The sequence below is a fragment of the Uranotaenia lowii genome, chromosome 3 (assembly GCF_029784155.1).
Source record: "Uranotaenia lowii strain MFRU-FL chromosome 3, ASM2978415v1, whole genome shotgun sequence".
In the NCBI taxonomy this organism is placed as follows: Eukaryota; Metazoa; Arthropoda; class Insecta; order Diptera; family Culicidae; genus Uranotaenia; species Uranotaenia lowii.
Genome location: NC_073693.1, coordinates 236,672,909 through 236,695,180, shown reverse-complemented (window position 1 = coordinate 236,695,180; position 22,272 = coordinate 236,672,909). Strand labels below are relative to the sequence as shown.

At 38.6% G+C, this 22,272-nt stretch overlaps 2 protein-coding genes across 2 annotated transcripts; one reads left to right on the top strand and one right to left on the bottom strand.

The window, feature by feature from the left end:
* Window positions 1–12,623: 12,623 nt before the first annotated feature.
* Window positions 12,624–13,881, bottom strand: LOC129756821 (protein archease-like). The gene is made up of 4 exons (XM_055753842.1): window positions 13,746–13,881; window positions 13,263–13,329; window positions 13,161–13,185; window positions 12,624–13,100 (listed from the first exon to the last, which is right to left on the bottom strand). Exons 2-4 carry the CDS (start codon window positions 13,315–13,317, stop codon window positions 12,707–12,709), a joined length of 474 nt encoding a protein of 157 aa, XP_055609817.1. The 5' UTR covers window positions 13,318–13,329; window positions 13,746–13,881; the 3' UTR covers window positions 12,624–12,706.
* A 334-nt stretch (window positions 13,882–14,215) lies between these two features.
* LOC129754852 (protein SYS1 homolog) lies at window positions 14,216–22,218 on the top strand. The gene is made up of 2 exons (XM_055751085.1): window positions 14,216–14,618; window positions 21,757–22,218. Exons 1-2 carry the CDS (start codon window positions 14,448–14,450, stop codon window positions 22,072–22,074), a joined length of 489 nt encoding a protein of 162 aa, XP_055607060.1. The 5' UTR covers window positions 14,216–14,447; the 3' UTR covers window positions 22,075–22,218.
* Window positions 22,219–22,272: the final 54 nt, after the last annotated feature.

The window sequence follows — 22,272 nt, the reverse complement described above, 5'->3', positions numbered from 1 at the left end:
AAACCATGTGTGTACGATCAATTTTGCGATTGACTGTAAATGGGAATATAGTGTTGCTTAAGGGCTATTTTTGAGTGCTTATGGTTACTTGGGTAGACCAAAAGTTTGGAATCAATCATTTCAAAACATGAAAATTTATCTCATGCATATCTTTCTCATCTAACATCGTATTGCAGATCTGAAGGGTTCGTTTGGAAGCTTAGGAATTAAGGTACACCAGGGCAAGTGCAAACGATCAACTTTTCTCTATTACCAAAAATTTAAAAATATTTCTTCTTTAGAAGTTGTTGTTTATGCCCAAACAAACAATCTGACATAGATAAACTAAACTTTCTTTTAATTATTAACTAAAAACTCGGCACTGTTTGATTACACACGAATTCAAGTACGCACTAGACATAAAAAGTGTGTTTTTGTTTTGCTTTTTTTGGCTACAAAAAAAAGCATTCAAATCCGATTTTTCGTTGAAAGGTGAGTGTTTGAGACTGAAATTCAAGTGAAAGAAGAAAATTTATGAAAAATTTTCAGTACACCATGAAAATGAAAAGTACACCATGAAAATTGTGAAAATAATATTCACTTCTGTCAACTCGCACTGCGGGGCAAGTGCAAACGACACTACCGGGGAAAGTGCAAACGCACCTTTAAGCCATGTAACATCAGACATTAAAAAAATCATCTCAAAAATGGTTCAGCATTAGATTAGAGTGGTCAGAAGTGGTATCCAAAGTGTTGTATCTGAAGCGGATATTCAAAATTCCGTAATGCCTTGGCAAATGAAGATCTTTTGCTACAAACAACAGTCAGCGAAACTGGAGTTTCAAAAAGTTATTAATATTGCAGAAAAACAGCAAATATATCAAAAAAGTTGAGTAAACATACCGGAACATGTATTAAATTCGTTTTAGTAACGATACACTGACACATCTTTGAATAAGTTTGGAAAAAGCATTGCGTTTGCACTTGCCCCCATAAACGGGGCAAGTGCAAACTTAGAAATTTTTTCCCAAAAGTGCCGTTGCTTTTTATCAACATTTTTTTAATTTTTCACTTTCAACGGGAATTTGTTGAGAACTATTTTAGTGATGCAACGAACGATAGTTGATAATATTTGAAGAATTTCATATTTTTCTAGGATATGTGAAAGTTGATCTATGGTGAAAACCGTTTGCACTTGCCCCGGTGTACCTTATTGTTTTTTCGTAAATTCATTTAAAAATTATTTTTTAAAGTGTATTTTTAATTACCTTTCTCAGGCACTAAGTGAATTTTTTTGAAGCACATTCTCCTGGAGTATGTTTTTTTCAGAAAAAAAATCTTGGATTTTGAATAATTTTAAAATAAACTATTGCAGCTGAAAATTGTATCTTGAGTGTTGCGGCTTTTGCCTTTCGAATCGCCTGCTTTTCAGTTATTGAAATCTAAAAAAGACGGCTTTTTTAGAATTAAGTACGAGCTTTCTCAACAATAGCGTTTCTCTCCTCTAACAGACGTCAAAAGCTTGCTTTTAACTAAAGGGCAAACACGAAATTATTGAGACACATTAAACAGGACATAACTTATTTACCATTGGGTAAAAATCAACCAAATTTTGCACACTTTCTCATTGATGTGTATTGTTTACATGCTGTCAAACTCGAAGTAGTATTTTTCGATTCAACGAAAATTGAGGTGAGCCAACGCGACTCGAGAGAACAAATTCGTTCCAAACACCTGGAATTTTCTGACCTATCGCGCAGGCAGTTGGGAAAAACATTGAACATTCACCATTCAACCGTCTCCAGAGTGTTGAAGCGATTGACGTTGGACCACGGCAAAGGAGCTAGAAGAAAACCGGGACCGGAGAACAAAAAGAAGGTGGAGGGAAAGGTGTAGCGGATGATTAACCCTCATCCGCATTAGATTTCATTACCCTAATCAGCACTTGTGGTGTCAATTTGACACCACAAGCTCAAATCGTTATATCTTTTGGCGTGTTAGACCGATTTAAACAAAACTTACATAAAAAAAAACCTTGTAATGTCAGTAAAATATGTTTAGAACATTATATACAGCTAAAGTTACAAGTTTTCTCGTTATTCAGCATGAAAGAAAAAAAATCCGAAAAAACATGCCTCACGAAAACTGCTGTAGTTCATATATTACACGTCCAAAAAAATATTTGTCTTATGCATATGAAAGCTGAAGTTAATGCCTACATCATGAAGACAAGAAATATTTTTTTTGATTTTTTTGAATGAAATGGTCACAAAAAGTTCAAAAAAGTGGTCTAAAAAACCTACTTTTCATTCGATTACTAGTAAATACTGTTTGAGCGATGGTAGAGTTTTGAAAAAATATGACTACAAAATGTATTAAAATTCCAACATTTTGTTGTCTTTAGATTTTTTATGCAACAAAAATTGAATTTACTAGAATTTTTCAAAGTTCACTACTTTGCGCGATTTTTTTACAAATTGAAATTTCATCTGTTTTTGTGGTCCACTGTCAGGTTGTACCCGGATTATCAGTGCTTTTGCTTTGTTTGGACCAACCAAGAGTATATTCATTGGAAAGCAAATTTAATCTACATTCTAGTGAGGTGCTACAATTCACGCTGTGAGATTTCACAAAAATATGAAAATTATAAACGTAAAATCATTCCTGAATTTCTAGAACTACAAGCAGCGGTCCAGCAAAACGTGTTTGTTTGCTCTCTGAGTAGGTACGGTGGGTGGTTATTCGGGCAGAGAGCGAAGCCGACAGACGAAATAATGATCATTATTTCGTCAGTCGGCTTCGCTCTCTGCCCAAATCACCACCCACCGTACCTACTCGGAGAGCAAACAAACACGTTTTGCTGGACCGCTGCTTGTAGTTCTAGAAATTCAGGAATGATTTTACGTTTATAATTTTCATATTTTTGTGAAATCTCACAGCGTGAATTGTAGCACCTCACTAAAATGTAGATTAAATTTGCTTTCCAATGAATATACTCTTGATTGGTCCAAACAAAGCAAAAGCACTGATAATCCGGGTACAACCTGACGGTGGACCACAAAAACAGATGAAATTTCAATTTGTTAAAAAATCGCGCAAAGTAGTGAACTTTGGAAAATTCCAGTAAATTAAATTTTTGTTGCATAAAAAATCTAAAGACAGCAAAATGTTGGAATTTTAATACATTTTGTAGTCATATTTTTTTCAAAACTCTACCATCGCTCAAACAGTATTTACTAGCAATCGAATGAAACGTAGGTTTTTTAGACCACTTTTTTGAACTTTTTGTGACCATTTCATTCAAAAAAAATCAAAAAAAATATTTCTTGTCTTCATGATGTAGGCATTAACTTCAGCTTTCATATGCATAAGGCAAATATTTTTTTGGACGTGTAATATATGAACTACAGCAGTTTTCGTGAGGCATGTTTTTTCGGATTTTTTTTCTTTCATGCTGAATAACGAGAAAACTTGTAACTTTAGCTGTATATAATGTTCTAAACATATTTTACTGACATTACAAGGTTTTTTTTTTATGTAAGTTTTATATGAAGTTCATAATAATTCAAACGACTTAAATAGATTTTACTTTTGTGGTGTCAAAATGACACCAAAAGTCGGAAAAGGGAGTTTTTTTGTCCAGGCTTCCAGGGTTCGTCCATAAAAAAAGTAAAGATGCAATATTGAAGAACTTTTGAATTCATTTAGGGTCCCCGAGAAAATTTTTGTATTTTGAAGCTTCTGAAAAAAGTTACAAGCCTTCAAACTTGCAATGGTGTCAAAATGACACCCTAATGCGGATGAGGGTTAAAGCAAATCTCATCGGCATGTCGCAGAGCTACGTCCAGAATGCAAAGAAGAGAGCTGGACTACATACATACAAGGTACAGAACTTCCCAAATCGCGATAAGCTGCAACAATCGACGGCTAAAGAAGATGCTGACAAAATATGGCTGCTGTGTGATGGACGACGAAACGTATATAAAAGCCGATTTTAATCCAATTTCGGGGTTGGAGTTTTTCACCGGAAAGAGCAAGTTCGATGTGGACGACAAATTTAAGAAGAAGAAAATGTCGAAGTTCGCCTCCAAATATCTTGCAAACTGGCAGGCCATCTGCTCTTGCGGATTGAGGAGTGAGCCTTTCGCGACAAAGGGCACAGTAAATGGCGAGATCTACAAATCTGAGTGCCTCGAGAAGCGCGTTTTCCGTTCTTGCAGCAGTACGACGAAGCTCCGCTATTTTGGTCAGGTTTGACATCATGCCACTATTCTAGAAGTATCCTGGAGTGGTATGAGGCCAATTCTGTTCATTTTATTCCAAAGGACATGAACCCGCCAAACTGTCCGGAGCTGCGCGCGGTGGAGCAGTACTGCGCAATTATGAAGCGGGAACTACGAAAGAGCCAGAAGACAGTCTGAGTCAAAGACGAGAAGGACATGTTTAAAAAAATGTAAAAAAAACTGAGGAACTGGTACCGGATGACAATGTAAAGATTTTTATGGAGGGCATCAAGCGAAAATGCGCTCAATTTAACACTCAAGGCTTCATCGATTAACTTTTCTTTTGATTTTTGAAGTAAATATATGTATAAATCTACCCTACAATTTTAGTTTGATTCTAAACAAAAAGAAAATTGGCATGACATTTTCGGTGTGCCAATAATTTCGTGTTCGCCCTTAATCTCTATAAGTCCGACTGTGGCCAACAAAAATAAGTAAAATTGAATTCTTCTATTGCCAATTCTTGCAAACACTTTTTGCTGTCGCAAATTTGCGAAGAATTATGGGGACCGAGCGGTTTGATTTCAATTGTTAATTGCACAACGGAACACTTTGGTCCAGATAAATTCACAGCTTCGGCCATCAACCATTGCTGTCTGAAAAAGCTGATTTTCACTTATGGGGCGTTGTGGTCAAACACTTGTCTGCAAAACATACAGGTCTATACCTGACCTGTATGTTTTGCAGACTCGGGGAACATCCCGAGGGATCCATCTTATGGAAAAATTCTTAGCTTCTCGATGCAGTATCGGAGAGGGCGCAAAATTGCACTCACGTTGGTTTGAAACGACATTTATAGAAAAAGCAATTGAATAAAGGAATGATTTTTTGTACTTCATTCAATCAACAAACCGAAGAAATAAAAAACCAATCGATTCAGCATATCTCAATCTATATATGGCGCAAAACTGTTTTTTTTTTAAATATTTTTATTACCCTTTCAATTGATTTAAAACTATTCGAATTCATGTGACTGACCCGATCTTCTATGGTAAGGTACAGGTCATGTATTATAGGATGTTGTTGCATTGTTACAGGTGCTTTTCATAAGCTGGTACTGACAAGAAAGTGGCTCACGTGTAGCCATAGTCCACAATTCTTCAGCTTCCCTAACAAATTTCAAAAACCAATTCACAGGGTTGCTAGCGATTTTTCGTTTTGAAATTCCAAAGTTTTTCCCGGTTTTCCCGGTTATAAATGATGATTTTCCTATTTATTATACTAGTTTTTCAATATAAAATCATGTTGAATGAAAAAAAATCTATGTTAAGGGCCTCAAACTTCTAACTGTTTATAAGATTTGTTGTTTGTTTGTAAGAATGTAAGATTTTATTTTGTATCAGGGTAGAGACCTTTGATTTCGACAGGAGCTTGTTTTCAATACAGTTTTTACATAAGACATATGTTTCAGCGTAGGAAACTTTAAGCAAAAGTTTTACGTAGGAAGAATTAAAAACTAAACACTTGCGACCTAATGCTTCGTTCTTCAGGCCAATTCAAACGAAATATACAATACAATAACTTTTTCTGCCTAAAAACGTCTCAAACTGCCAAATTATTTGCTATTTGCATAAAATAATTTTATGAAATATGTATATCGAACACTGAATCATTCCGAACTAAAATTAATACTGGTACAGTAGAACCTGTATAAGCGAAAAACCTTTATAAGTGAGAGGAAACACCAAGTCCCAAGCTTTTAAAAAGCACAAAACCTCTGTAAGTGAGAGTTTAAAACATCTATAAGTTAGAGTCGTTTTCCTGACTAGACCAAGGAAATTAGAAAAAATACTTTTGTAGTGAAGTTTTGGTGCCAAAATTATTATCAATGAAAAAAAAAATTCATATTGAAACTCACTCCAACTGCTAATGTCTAATTCTTAATTAACGAACTTAAGTTAAGTTAAGTTGCATTTCTAGACCACTTTAATGCATTAGTATGTTGTTGACCATCTATTATAGAGCACCTGGTTAAGTTAGAAACCTCTTTGAGCGAGAAAAAAAGTTCAGTTCTTTGACTCTCACTTATCCAGGTTCGACTGTAGTTAGTTTTGCATTTAGTTTTGTCGATAATAGTTTCATTGTTAATTTGTAGCATTTGAGTTATTATGTCATATTGCTTCAAAATAAGATAAAAACGTGATTAAAACTTTATTGTTTACTAATAAACTAAAATAGGCATTCATGAGATAAATCTATATCGTGATTGTGAAAAACTACTCTTAAATTTAGAAATAAATTTAAAAGTATTTTTGAAATTCCGTAAAAAATTTCAAACATGAAAATTTTCCCGATGAGGTGCCAAAGTTTCCCGGTTTTTTCCCGGTTTCCCGGTGGCACGATGAAATTCCAAAGTTTTTCCCGGTTTTCCCGGTTCGCTAGCAACCCTGAATTCAGAAAATCAGTCCACTTGGCACCGCTGCTTTCAGAAATTTTCGGACATGGCATTTCCGGTTTCATCGCCGTTACAAGACAAGAACACTCTTAAAAAATCCAATTGGAACCTATTATCTTGTTCTATAGTAGTTCTGTGACTGGATGACAACAGAATACACATTTTCCATAGGTAATAGAAAGAAATAAATCCAACGGGGTGGATGATCACAATTTGAATGCGAGAACGAACAACAGGGTAATGTTTGTAATCTAATAGGAAAAGTAAAATATAAAGTCGAGTTGCGTAGGGCACATCGATCAGCTTTTCTTTACCCCAATGTATTCGTTCGACTGTAGCATCGTTACTTATGGTGGATTTTTCTGGGAAAATGCTTACTAGAGTTACGAGGACCTAATAAACAGGAAAATTAAATAGTAGAATGAAAAGTGTACAATCTTTTCCTTGGAAACATTTTTAACAACCTGTGGAGTTTATAATAATAATTAAAAACCTTCTCTCACTACAAAGCAATTCGGCTAAATCGTCTCTTAAAGTGGTTTTTTATTTTTTTTTCTGAGATTTCAACACTATCGTGTTATTAATCCCTATAACCCTTCAAGCGGAAGCTAAGACAGTATTTTTAGATGATTAAATAAGGCTACCGTAATTTCAATGATTAAATTGAATAATATTTTATATATATTTGATGGTATTGCGTCGACGTAAATTGTAATGAAAAAAAAAGTAAATATTATGGAATGTACAGATAAAGCGAATCATTATCATTTAATACAAAATTTATAACTCACATGTTTATCTGAATGAAAGTTTAAAATTAAGAGACTAGCTACGAATACAGAAAATATACACTAGAACACTTCCCTCGAAACGTCAAAATATACGTCGGAGGATGAGAAGAATGAAAATTCCGAAAAAAAAAGAAAAAAAATAAAAATATACTTTGTATAAGAAATTTGAAGGTTGAAAAATTTTAAGCATTGAGTTTATGGTGCCAACCGATTCTTCAAGAGTGTAACGTTCAATTGTGCATTATTCATATTTTTAAATTTAGATAAGTACCTAGTTTAATTTTCAATTGAAGATAGCTACTCTTTAAATTTTAGAAAGAGGAGACATCAGAACCTATGGCACAAATATGAGATAAGTGTTGATAAAACCTTCGTGATCTTAGTTTTTCTTGGCAATATGAGTAATAAATTACAAAATACACTGAGGTTTTTTTTTACGCGGTTTTTTTTTACACGGTTTTTTTTACGCGGCTTTTTTTACGCGGATTTTCGAATTAACGCGGTTTTTTTTTACGCGGATTTTCGAATTAACGCGGTTTTTTTTACGCGGATTTTCGAATTAACGCGGTTTTTCAGAGAAAATATTCTAAGACTTTTTCAAAGGAAAACACTTAGAATCTTTTTGTAGTTGGGAAAATCTTAGCTCTGAGACTAAGAACGTGATACATGAGACCTGAGACCTGAAACCTGAGACATGAGACATGAGACCTGAGACATGAGACATGAGCCATGAGCCATGAGACATGAGACCTGAGACCTGAGACATGAGACATGAGACATGAGACCTGAGACATGAGACATGAGACCTGAAACCTGAGACATGAGACATGTGACCTGAGACATGAGACATGAGACCTGAGACATGAGACATGAGCCATGAGCCATGAGACATGAGACATGAGACCTGAGACATGAGACATGAGACATGTTTTTTTTTTATTAGTTGGTAACCACAGGTGGTAAATCCCGGTTTACGGATTGTATTCCAAGGCACGGCGAGCCACCGCGTCCCCCCAGTTTGCTACTCTGGGTCCATGGGTACAATGGGAAGACTCATGATATACTCCGTGTATACCCCCTACTCCCTAAACTCCACCTGGGGCCGCAGACCTGGTTCCCACCTCGAACTGTTTGGTACACTATGCTTCAATAGTGGGAGGTCTATTCGCGCTAACGCGCTCAAAGGCAATACTCATTAACGAGACCACTTTCAGCAAAACCTCTCATCCTTACGACTCGACGCCTGAACTCTCCTCTAACGACTTGAGAACCGACATCTCCTCGCAATGACTCGAGATTCCCACACAAACCTCTCCTCTTCGCGACTTGAGGCCTGATCTCTCCTCTAACGACTTGAGATCCGACCCCTCCTCGCATCGACTCGAGGTTTACCTCTCCTCTGCACGATTCAAGGCCCGATCTCTCCTCTAACGACTTGAAATCTGACCTCTCCTCGTAATGACTCGAGGTGACCACTTGTACCCCTCCTCTTGTTGGTAAGGGGCCTGATCCCTCCTCTTACGACTCGGGACCCGACCTCTTATCATAAAGACTCGGGGTTTACCACACAAACCTCTCCGCCTGAAGGTTTGAAGCCTGACCTCTCCTCTTCCGACTCGAAGCCCGACCTCTTATCTTCAGGGTTCGAAGTTTGCCACCTTGCCCGTCGTGTGCCAGATCGAGAGCAGCTTATCCTAGACTCGCGCCTGTCACGGCACACGCGCGGGACTTAACGCAACGACTCGGATGATTCCCGACGAAGACGTCATCCTACACCGACTCGAATGGCTCGCCCGGCGTCGAGAGCCACTCTACCCGTGGGTATTCCCCGAACGTGGAATAACCCTTTCCCAACGATTTCCACTGCGAAGAAGGTCAAGTCTTATCCCCGCAGCTTCTGTCGTTGAGAACCGCTCTACTCGGATACTCCCCGAAGGTGGAGCATCCTACACACGAACGCGGCGCACCCACGGCATCCGCTACGCAGAAGGTATTGTCTTATCTTTGTAACTTCAAACCGTGGGGTCGGACGCACTCTACTCCACATGAGACATGATCTAGACATGAGACATGTGACCTGAGACATGAGACCTGAGACCTGAGACCTGAGACATGAGACATGAGACATGAGACATGAGACCTGAGACATGAGACATAAGTCATGAAACATGAGACATGAGACATGAGACCTGAGACCTGAGACCTGAGACATGAGACATGAGACATGAGACCTGAGACATGAGACCAGAAACCTGAGACATGTGACCTGAGACATGAGACCTGAGACCTGAGACATGAGACATGAGACATGAGACCTGAGACATGAAACCTAAGACCTGAGACATGGAACATGAGACCTGAGACCCTACTATTCTATTAATCTAATTGATTTTGTTTTTTATCTTAAAAATAAACTATCATTGTACGCAAATTTTTAAATAATCATGGTTCTTACGCGTTTTTTTAGTAACGTGCTGTTTTGTTTGAACTTTTTAATTAAAATGGATTTTTTTACGTGGATTTTCGAATTAACGAGGTTTTTTTTTACGCGGATTTTCGAATTAACGCGGTTTTTTTTTACGCGGATTTTCGAATTAACGCGGTTTTTTTTTACGCGGATTTTCGAATTAACGCGGTTTTTTTTTACGCGAGTTTTTTTTTACGCGGGACCAAATACCGCGTAAAAAAAAACCTCAGTGTATATCATATCATATCATCGAACAAATCTATGGCATTTTCATTGACTCAATATTCGAAGAAAAGTTTTTTTAGAAGCAACGTTATCATTTGTAGATTTAACGTTTACGAAGTTATTTTATAAGATTGCCATAAGGCCGGAACAAATTTCAAATCCTTCTTTTGTCACTCGGAGTTGGAACATCGAAGGGGGGGGGGGGGGGGGGGGTGACAAAAGAAGAAATTGATATTTGTTCCAGCCTAATTGTAAAAAGTTTAACGTTATTTAGGAACATGGTGGTTTCATTTGATACATAAAAAACATAAAAGGGAAACGCATGTCGTGTCATCGCCAGCGCTGTCATTCGTGGATTCAATTTATACAATTGATATACGCCCTTTCGTTATGCTATGCCATCGAATGACGTCACTGCGTCATTTGGTGCAAATGTTTTCAAAAATGGTTTTGCTGGTGTTAGTTTGCTAGGATGAATTTAGCATAGAAATACAGTTATTTGGGAGAGGATAGACGAGAAAGAGAGTGAAAGCTATGCGAGGCGGATTCTCACTCACCTTTTAGTTTGCGTGCTGGTTTTAGTTCTTTCTCCACGGAACTAATATGCTGCTGTCTGGCCGTTTTTGCTGTTGATTTTTCCCTCCCTGCTGGCCACTAGCCTATGACCAGAACCAGAAGGATTTGGAGTGGAGTGAAGTGGTGGAGTGGAACGAAAAACGCGTCAGAAGAGGGTTAACGACAACCGGGCTATTTCATGAAGAAGTCAACTAGAACTACGTGCAATGGGAAGCAGCCATTATGGAATCGAAATAATTACGCGGCACTTAGCAAATCTAACAGTTACAATATTATGTCCTCTAGCAAGTCTATTTCATTCGGGTTAACATAACCTTGATGTTCTTACCAGCTGCTTCCTGGTTCTGATTCCAAGTCTATTCACGCACTGTTTCACTGTCGGATCCAACTTAATCCGAACCCCCAGCACATAGACCCGAAAATTCTTAATGTGCACTATTACCTTACTATTTCTAATAAATAAATTAACCTTACACCTAATTCGCCCCCGGGGAATTCACCAAGAAGGACACTTTTCGCAATAGCTCGAGTTTTTTAAACAAAATTTCACCTTCAAAAATTTTTGGGCTGTTCTTTTATTTTTCACGGCGGCGCTCTCAGAATCAGAAAGGGAAACGACTCTTCTTTTAGGCGGCAGTTTGCGCTTTGCAAAGCTTCGTCTTTCAACACCAACATCGACGTCCAACGAACTTCTCTTCTCGTTGGCTACGTGACAAATCACCAATACCACTTTGTGATACGGTTGCTGTTTTCACTCACACATGACCGGAAAACGAGCTCTCGCTCTCCTCGTTCTCAATCATGATCATGCAGATGAACACTTCAGCATTAACGTATGAAAAGGATCTATATATATTCTTATTTCAAATTAATTTTTTTTTAAATATAATTCGAACCCTGTCTTAATTAATAAAAAAAATTACCTATGACGTTTCATAAAAATGTGTTGTCGGCATTTATGAATCAAACATTTTTATTTCCTCCCCTCAAATTGCTGTTAAACAACTAAATCAAGTATGAAAAAAACTAATTTGATTACAAATGGAATTGAGGTGCTTGTGATCAGAGGCGTGTAACGGCCTAAATGATAGTTTCGCGCTTTCAAATTGCCAAGGTGTTACATAAGTTTTTCGAATTCATGTTCAAAAAATATTTTAAAAAATCTGCATTCAATTTTGCATCACATGTAGATTGAGATTTGAAGAATCGATTGGTATACTTAGTTCGAAAATTGATGCCACTTACGTCTGATCCTGAGAACCTCAATAGGAATATCATTTTTTAGAAAACAATAATTTAACATATTTCCTCAATTCCAGAATTTTAAAACAAAATTTAAAAAAAATCCAGACCAAACGCTTTGTTTCGTAAATTTTTATTTGCTGTGCTGTGAAATATAAATAAATTTGATAAATTGATTGAAGAATAAGAGTAAAATAAAAGCTTACTCACAATTCCGATCGATCGATCATGAAGGCATGAATTTGTATACAAGGTATTTGTTTATGGAGGATATGCTATTCTGTTGTTTGTCATATTCAAAAAGAGCCGTTAAATTAGTAGAAGATTTGAAAACTAAACTGAAAAAAGTATAGCTTTCTCAATTTAGTTTTACTTTATAAATTGAAAAATATTCATAAATATTCACTAGATGCTGATAAAACCACCGATTAAATGCAAATACTGGCAATGAAATTCAAAACTTTTGAGGTCAAAAAATTTTAATTAATGAATTTGAATAGAATTTTAAATTTTATTTTTTAAAGAAACTAAACATCGAAAATAAAAATGTATTGTGAAACCTTTATGAGTACGTAGCTCTCGTTGAAATAAGTTTAAAAAAAAGATGAATATAATCATGAATGGATACAAAAATAGTTGGCAATTGATATGTGACGCATATGAAGTTTAAAATACACGAAAACTAATGTTTTCATTATTATTTAATAAACATTTTTCATAACATTGATAGTAAATTGTCATTGGTAGATTAAATATCTATGATAACGAACACCTCGTGTTTGTTCTGGTCCGGCATCTGGTTGATCTGCATGGCAGAGTACGTAATGGCCTTGACTTCCGTTCCTTGGGGATGTTTTTTCAAATCGAACTCTTCCCCGTAGCAACGACATTCGATGCAGAAATTCTCCAAATCGAATTTGGTAATTTCCAGTTTTTTGCAAATCAGATATGGTTCCGCTGAAAACAGGAACAGCAGCTCGTCTAAAAATCTGAACAGTAGATTTTCCAAATCATCCGTTGGTTCAGTTTTTATTTCGAAGCATTTGGAAATGTCAACCGTTTCTAGCTCCGTCATGTAGCCGAACATGGCCATCCCGCATTGCTCGAATGCTTCTTTGAGCGTTTCACCCCAGGCGTGAAGTCTGAAAATAGTTTACGTTTATAATCACATGTTTTAAATATATTTTTTAAATTAATATTACTGAACATCTGCCGTGTGATCCAAATCTGAAAAAAAAAAATTAAAAGTTATATTGAAGTTTTATCAAATTGGTTGTATGAGTCATTAAGTTTAATAGACTTACATTCATATTTTTGCGCTGGTATTTCGTGTGATTCCGATTCTAAGGGTATTTCCATCTTTGAGAAAACCTAGGATCGATGGAGAAAGACAAACAATAGATTATATTTTAAGTATGTATCAAAATGTAACTTGAAATGTACTCAAAACGACATGAGTACCAAACCTAACGGAAAACACATCACTTTGGAGTTAATTTTTTTTACATAATTCAAGGTTTAAAAAAAAAAAGAAAAGTAGTTTTAGTTCAAAATTGCATGAGAATTATGTTCAGTTTTTCAGTTCCTCACAAATTCATTCGAGTAAGTTGAGCATACCTTGGATGAACTTTACCGTGCCATCTGTTCGCACGCGTGCGTAAATGAACTAATGTTTACATTCAATGAATCACCGTTTTGTCGGTTTATCCCGAAACAGGTGTTGTTATAATAATGCGAATAATGCTAATGATTGAGGTACGCAGATAGATTTAACCCATCAAACTTACCTAAAGAGCTAAGTTATCACAATTAACTGGAACTTGATTTTCACTTTATTAACTTTCAAGAGCTAAACTTTGTATTTAACAGTCGTAGTTTCTCTTCCACTGAAGTTGATTGAAGCATTGAAGTACTTGTTAACAGTGATGCCGAACGTATGGACCTAAAATAATTATGGTGATAGTAATTTTTCTTTATTGCGTTACTGTTTCGCGTTTCACAACCATGCAATTAGATCTTTAAATCTTATTTCTGCTTCTTAAAAACAATGTTTAATTCTATAGACAAACCTTGGGAAATATCTTAAAAATTTATTTCCGTTTTTCAAATTGACCCAAATATACCCAAATGGCAGAAATAAAATGATTTGTATGGATCTATAGATCCAGCACCACTGCTAGGCTGATTGATTTCTACAATTTGTGGATCAATGTTCCACAACGGTGACAGTTGTAAGTTTTTTTTGTTCATTCATCCGTGTCTTGTTGGTCTTGTAATGTGAAATCAAAATAACTTTTACTTTTGCGTCATGAAGTAGTGATTTTAAACATCTGAGTAAATTGAACGAACAGTGAGGAAATATTCTAAAATGTGTTACAAATATTGGAAGCGTAGCTGTTGATCAGTAGTGGCCGCGTCGATATCTGTTGCTAGTTGTTTTCCGATTTTCCGTTCCATAGCTAGATGCCCGGACATAAACAGGCGAAAACATGAAGAAATTGACGGGAACCTTCCGGTCTACCCAATGGGACCCGTACCTACTCACTTCGCAGATCATTGCCATGCAAGCGCTGCTCTACGTCAGTCTCGGTTCGATCATGTTCATGATGGATTATTTTGCCGAGGCGAACCATACGCTGGATCATCTGTTCGAGTATCACGTAAGTTAACAGAACTAATGTAAACTATGCCCCACCTGCAGGGTTCGAGCCTTCAAGGTATTGTTCCTGCATCGAGCTGTATCCTAAAATCATAATAGATAAAAATAGAGTATTAAGAATTTTGGATAGATTTTCCTTCAGTAATAGATCCGTTTCTGAGTTATGTTCATAAAGTGATGTCGTGAGACGGGATACTATGTAAATAAAATAAAATTACTAAAATAAATAAAATAAAATTGCTAAAATGTGCCAAATTACGTCAACTTTCCAATCTCCTTTTCAAAATTTATCTGGTTTGGCTAAAACAATTTTAACGGTTCATTGATTGAAAAGTATGGTTTACACATCACTTTTTTACATTTTTTGTGGTCATGATCTTAAAAAAGTCAACTTCAGCTTTCTTGAACATTAATTGAAATTTTTTTTCGAGCATCATGTTTTCTTTGTGATTTTTTTAACACTTTGAATAACAGAAAACTGAATTGTTGTAGCGAAATATTGATATTTGAATTATATTACGAAATTCCTAAAACTATAAATTTTGTTCCAATCAGTTGAAAAACAAGAGAGATATAGCGGTTTCAGTCAGGAGCGTCAAATTGACACACCATGAAATCTAACGGGTAAAAATTTCTGGGACGGTTGAGGGTTAAAATACCCGAAAACCGATTGAAAATCATGCCAGGAATAGTTTAATATGATTCAGATTAATTGTTCAATACATTTATCCCCATAGACAGCCGTTCTACGCTAGATTGTCCCATGTGACTTTTGAGTCATTTTCACTTTTTTTTGCTGCAAACTGCTTATTTTGGTGTTATCTTTCGAATACAAACAAAAACAAGTAAGGTACAACGGGGTAAGTGGGAACGGCTTTTCGTATCGTTCATCTTTAAAAAATCAATAAAAAATGAGCAGTGGATCAATTTAAATAAAATCTATGTGAAGCTGAACATGTCGTTTTTTTTGTCTCGTCTTACCAAATCACTAAACGAGAAAAAACGCGATCAAAGTTTGCAGATATCGCACGTTTTCGCTTTTTTTTCCTCGATGTCATAGATAACTAAAGTACATGGCTGTCGTATGAGCCTTGATAAAATGTTATTAGAACTAGTTTTCCAATAAAAATCAGTTTGATGACACTTATGCCGCGAAATTCCATGAATAGTCGAAAAATAAACGCATATTTGTCACACCGCGAACGTTTCCCAAGGTGTTCTTGTTGGTTTTGACATTTCGTGCGCGATGTTTGTGTTTTATTGGGGGTATTCTTTTCTCGTGATCTGCAGTTTAAAAGGAAGCAAACATGTCTGGATTAGACTATTTGAAGCTTCATGGACAATCTAGTGACGAAGAATATGACTTTTGCGGGTTCGACCAGGAAAACGGAACAGTAGAGCACTCAGCAAACGGAAATTACCGAGTTCGGTAATTTTTTTACCGAAATCCTAACATGTGTAAATCGTTAAACTGTTCGGTAATTTTTTCGGTAAAAAATAAACGAACATCGGTAAATCGATTCTTCATTTACCGATGTTCGTTTATTTTTTACCGAAAAAATTACCGAACAGTTTAACGATTTACACATGTTAGGATTTCGGTAAAAAAATTACCGAACTCAGTAATTTTCGTTTACTGTACAGTTTCCGGCAGCGTATTTAGACAGTTTGCAGCAAGGCAATTTTTTTCCAACGTGTTTTCGGCAGCTGTGATGAAAATATTTCAACCGTAAAAGGAGGTGATACAGAAGAGATCAACCAATCCGGACAAGGCCCTGGAGAAAGTTCCGATGGAATATGAAATGACATATTATTAATGGAAATAATGAATATTGTGAAACAGACAGCTCTGGTAGTTTTTTCGAAGTGCGTCCAAATCTGAAACCCGAAAAAAACCAAAAAAGCAATGAAATGGTCTGCAAAACAACGTCGTCGATCGCACATGGCCATCTTGAACATTTGCGGATGCCGGAAAAAGTGTAACGAGAATTTCACGCGGGACGACAAATTACAGCTCCATCAGGCATTCTGGGATTTGGATAATGTCGGCCAAGGAAATTTAATCAGACAATACGCCCATCCACCTGTTACTCGGGGCCGGAAGCGTAAGGTGATGATGGACGAGGTAAAGCATGTTTCATTTACGTGCACTCTTCCAAGCGCCAGCAACGAACCCGTAGCAGTTCGCAGGAGTTTTTTAAGGAAAAAAATTTAAATGTAACCATAGACTCTAAATACGGTCTCGTCCAACTTCCCAATTCCTTTATCTATAGGTTTCCCCGCGGTGAGAAGTTCTGGCCTACAAAGAGTCCTGTAATTTCTCACAAGTTGCAGCATAAAAAAGGTCGATTTTGAGATAATCATGCCAAACGATTTTTCATATTACAAACTCTCTTTAGTATTTTTTTCAAATCTGTTTATCTTCATTTGCATACTTTTAAGTTCTAAGAGGTGCACATTCGCGACAAGCGGAAAACAAAAAATCTTATCTTATGCACTTATTGCGCCCTTTGATTCCAAGGGTTCATGTTCCTACTATACATAGTGAATTTTTGCTTCGATTTCCAGCAAAAAATTACTGGAAACATCCAGCAATTTTTGCTGGAAACCAGCTAACATGGTTCGTTTTGCTGACTTTTCCAGCACTTTTTTGCTAGAAAATTTTCCAGAAATTTATCCGTATTGCTGGAAAATCAGCAATCGTTCAGTCAGATTAAGAATTTGTTCATTTTTGAAGGTAAAATTCAATTGGCTGAAAATGGAACGACTCGGTGAGTAGATGCTTCCGGTGCTTTAAATGTTGACTAATAATAAATCTAACGGCTTTATATGTACATTTTACAGAGTGAATTTGATAATTCGATGTTATGAGCAGAGGATGATCAGACGCAGCCAAGATTTCTATTCGCCGAATGGTTGTAAAAAATTATAACACTATGGTTTTTTTTATGAATAAATAAATTATGTTGAACGAAATCATTTATTTTTGCCGATACTTCCAGAAATTCATGTTGCTTAAATTTTTGCTGGAAAGTCAGCGGGACAAAAAACATCAAAATTTTGCTGATTTCTGACAGAAAAAATGCTGTTTAGAAACAGAATTCCCGAAAATACAAAATTTTTCTATTTTGTTTTGAATACCTACCTCTAATATAGTTTCAGATGGTCTCTAATATTATCACTGCTGCAAAATTCTTATAAATTATCCATATTTCGCGCATATGCTTCATTGATTTTTAAATAGGGTTTCTTGATAGATCGATAGAAAAAAATCCGCAGAATTAGACTGGACACATTGAAGATTAAAAAATTAAAATCTTCTTAAATATGCTATTACTTTTTGGTTTAGTTTTGAAATAATATTTATAATTTTTTTTTATTTACATAGTCTACCGTCTCACGACATAACTTGACGAACATAATTCCTATAATTCACTCGGTCCATGGCAACCGTTCTCCAATTTCTCGGGCACCCCACGTTCGCCAGATCACGCTCCAGTTGGTCTAACCACCTCGCTCGTTGCGCCCCCTACCGGATTCGTAGCGAACACCTGTTTTGCAGGACAGTCGTCCGGCATTCTCGCAACATGTCCCGCCCAGCGTATCCGGCCAACTTTCACCACCTTCTGGATACTGGGTTCGCCGTAGATTCGCGCGAGCTCTTGGTTCATCCTTTGCCTCCACACTCCGTACTCCTGTACGCCGCCAAAGATGGTTCTTAACACTCGTCGCTCGAATATTCCGAGTGTACGCAGGTCCTCCTAGAGCAATATCCATGTCTCGTGCCCGTAGAGAACAACTGGTCTAATGAGCGTCATATATAGGTTACACTTCGTGCGAGGGCTAAGTCTTCTCGACCGCAGTTGCTTGTGGAGTCCATAGTAGGCACGACTTCCGCTGATAATTCGCCTCCGGATCTCACGGCTGGTGTCATTGTCTGCGGTCACCAGTGAGCCGAGATAGACAAAGTCTTCGACTATCTCCAGCTCGTCGCCGTCGATCGTGACCTTGTTATTACTGGACAAGCGGGTTCGGTCGGTCTCGGATCCGCAGGCCAGCATATACTTCGTCTTAGACGTATTAATCATCAACCCAATCCTTCCTGCTTCGCGTTTCAGTTTGCGGTAGATCTCCTCCACCGCCGCAGATGATCTGCCGACTATATCAATGTCATAGGCAAAGCAGATAAGTTGACTGGATCTGTTGAAAATCGTGCCCCGCATTTCGCCCACCGCTCGTCGAATAACACCTTCTAGCGCCACGTTGAACATCATGCAGAATAGACCATCACCTTGTCGAATCCCGCGATTCGAAGGAACTCGACAATTCACCCGAAATCCGCACACAGCACTGCGTTCCATCCATCGTCGCCTTGATCAGTCTGATCAGTTTCCCGGAAAAGCCGTTCTCGTTCATGATTTTCCATAGCTCGTTACGGTCGATCGTATCGTATGCGGCTTTGAAGTCGATGAATAGATGGTGCGTAGGGACTTGGTGTTCCCGGCATTTTTGGAGGATTTGCCGTAATGTGAATATCTGGTCCGTCGTTGACCGTCCCTCCATGAAGCCGGCCTGATGACTTGCCACGAATCTGTTTGCTTGTGGCGTTAGGCGGCGGAGTAGGATTCGGGACAACACTTTGTAGGCGGCATTGAGGACAGTGATCGCTCGGTAGTTCTCACAGTCCAATTTGTCGCCCTTCTTGTAGATGGGGCATATTACCCCCTCCTTCCACTCCTTCGGTAGCTGTTCTATGTCCCAGATCCGGACTATCAACCGGTGTAGGCAATCGGCCAACATGTCCGGGCCCATTTCGATGAGTTCAGCTGCGATGCCATCCTTCCCAGCCGACTTGTTTCTGTTCAGCTGGCGAATGGCTTCCTTAACTTCACTCATCGTTGGGAGTGGCTCCTCCACGTCGTTGGCTACGCCGGCGATGTACCTTCCCTCACCGTCTTGATCTCCTGTATGTGCGCCGTTCAGGTGTTCATCGAAGTGCTGCCTCTACCTTTTGATCACCTCATGATTGTCCGTCAGGATACCCCCGTCCTTATCCCGGTACATTTTGGCTTGCGGCACGAAGCATTTGCGGGATGCGTTGAGTTTCTGATAAAACTTTCGTGTTTCTTGGGAACGATGCAGCTGCTCCAGCTCCTCGAGCTCCTCCTACTCCAGGCGGCGCTTTTTCTCCTGGAAAATTCGGACTCGCTGCCTCTTCCGCTGTCGATGATTTTCCACATTTCGACGGGTGCCTCTTTGCACTACTGTCGCCCGCGCGGCATTCTCTTCGTCCATCACTCCTCGTCGAACCAGTCGTTACTTCGAGTACGCTCCACATAACCGATGACGTTCTCCGCAGCACTGTTGATGGCTGTTTTGATGGTATCCCAACAGTCCTCGAGAGGGGCTTCGTCAAGCTCGCCCTCTGCCGGCAGCGCTGCTTCGACCGATTGCGCGTAGTCTGCCGCGACCTCAGGTTGCTTCAGTCGTGCGGTTTCATGTGTTGTTCACTACGGAGAGTTTTGGGCGCATCTTCATCATCACCAGATAGTGGTCTGACTCGATGTTGGCGCCTCGACAGGATCTGACGTCGATGATGTCCGAGAAGTGCCGGCTGTTAATCAAAACGTGGTCGATCTGTGATTGCGTTTGGTACGGTGATCTCCAGGTGTACTTGTGTGGGAGGCGGTGCTGGAAAAAGGTATTACGTACGGCCATTCATTTGGAGGTGGCGAAATCAATAAGTCTGAGGTCGTTTTCGTTGGTCAGCTGGTGCGCACTGAACCTTCCAATTGTCGGTTTAAATTCCTCCTCCTAGCCGACCTGAGCATTAAAATCCCCGATGACGATCTTGATATCATGTTTTAGGTAGCGGTCGTATTCACGCTCCAGCTGCGCATAATATTCGTCTTTGTCGTCACTAGTACTTCCTAGGTGAGTGCTTTTCCCGTTAATGATGCTGATGTTGAAGAACCGGCCCTTGATTCTCAACCGGCACATTCGTGAGTTGATCGGTCACCACCCTATCACGCGCTTTTGCATCTTTCCCATCACTATAAAAGCTGTTCCAAGCTCGTGTGTGTTGCCGCAGCTCTGGTAGATTGCACGACCATTTGGGGGGCCACCTTGGGTGGGACAACCTCCTGCAGCACTACGATGCCGAATTTGCGGCTCTTCAATTCGTTAAGAGCACGTGGGTACTGCCCACAAAATCTAGAGATCGGCAGTTCCATGTTCCAAGTTTCCAATCGCTAGTCCCTTTTCGTCGCGTGGGTCTTTGCCGATTTCCATCCGAAATTTTTGTTCGTTGTTCGTTACTTATGTTTTTTGTAGTCACGGGCTCGCAAGGCCCGCAGCTAATCCCACTATCTCGCAGGAGGACCGTCGTGATGTTGCTGTTTTGGGTCCCGAACACCATCAGGACGTTGTTGCACTCCGCACGCCGCCCCTGACATGGAGAACAGACGCGTACGAAGCCCCCTAACTGAGTTTGCATGCGACCGACCGGGGTTGGGTACCCGATCTCCGCTAAGGTTGCTCGCACCCCAGCTAGCACCACGGGGAGGTAGAGAATCGGAGTTGCAGACAAGAGGTGATATGAACACTACCCGAAGGTTGGGTGTATGGGGTCTCGAGTTGCGCATTGTCTACCGTTCACTAACCAATGAAATAATATTAAATCTCTTATTAAAGGAAGTAGACCTTAACCTGAGAGCTTTTGCGACTGCTTTTTTTATTCTTAGAGTTCAAAATATTTTGTGTATAAGAATCATAAGAATAGGTCGGGGAAAATGTGGAAAATCCAAAATTGAAATTGCTTGGTCATTTATTTTCCGTGGGTTGCCAACAAAAACCGCTATCAGTGTCGGAAAAATGGATTGTTTGCTTATTTTTTTATTTGACATAAAATATGATAATGATATTTAATGTTTTTAGGCCAAAAAATGTTGGGCCAATAAAAATTGAATTAAGAATTATAGTACGAGGCTATTGTGTGATGTGCATCTGATATTTCGGCTTCGACGAAAATTAAGTTTAATTCAAATATTAATTCCCTTTATATTTTGTTTTTTTTTTGTCTTTATTAGTGACTGCTTTTAGAGGTTCTAAAAACTGGACTATTTTTCCTAATTTTACAGGAAATACACGTCACAGATCTCGGAGGAAGGTTGGTGATATTCGCCTTCGTCATCAACTCCCTGGTCGGATCCGGCCTGCTGTGGTTCATCGTTCGACGGACCAAACTGTGTCTCGATTTCAGTTTCACCTTCCACTTCATACATCTGATCGTTTGCTGGTGGTATAATAGCGCTTTCCCGTCGACATTCAGCTGGTGGCTGCTCAATGCGGTCTGCACGGCCCTGATGTGCGTATGTGGTGAATTTCTCTGCCTCAAAACGGAACTCCGCGAGATTCCGGTCGGATACTCGGCGCTCAACACGAAGGTCGATTTATAGATTTATGCTGAATTGATTGCAGGTATGTTTGATGCGTATGATGTGAATGAGGGAAAAAATTCTATTGTGAATAACGTTAGAACAGCTTTAATTGGTCAGAATGTATTGTTGTGATCGTGATCTGTAAATACACAAAATGCTAAAATGGCAATATTTACAGATTTTACTGTTTAGAATTCTTCGAACGACCTACAGAAT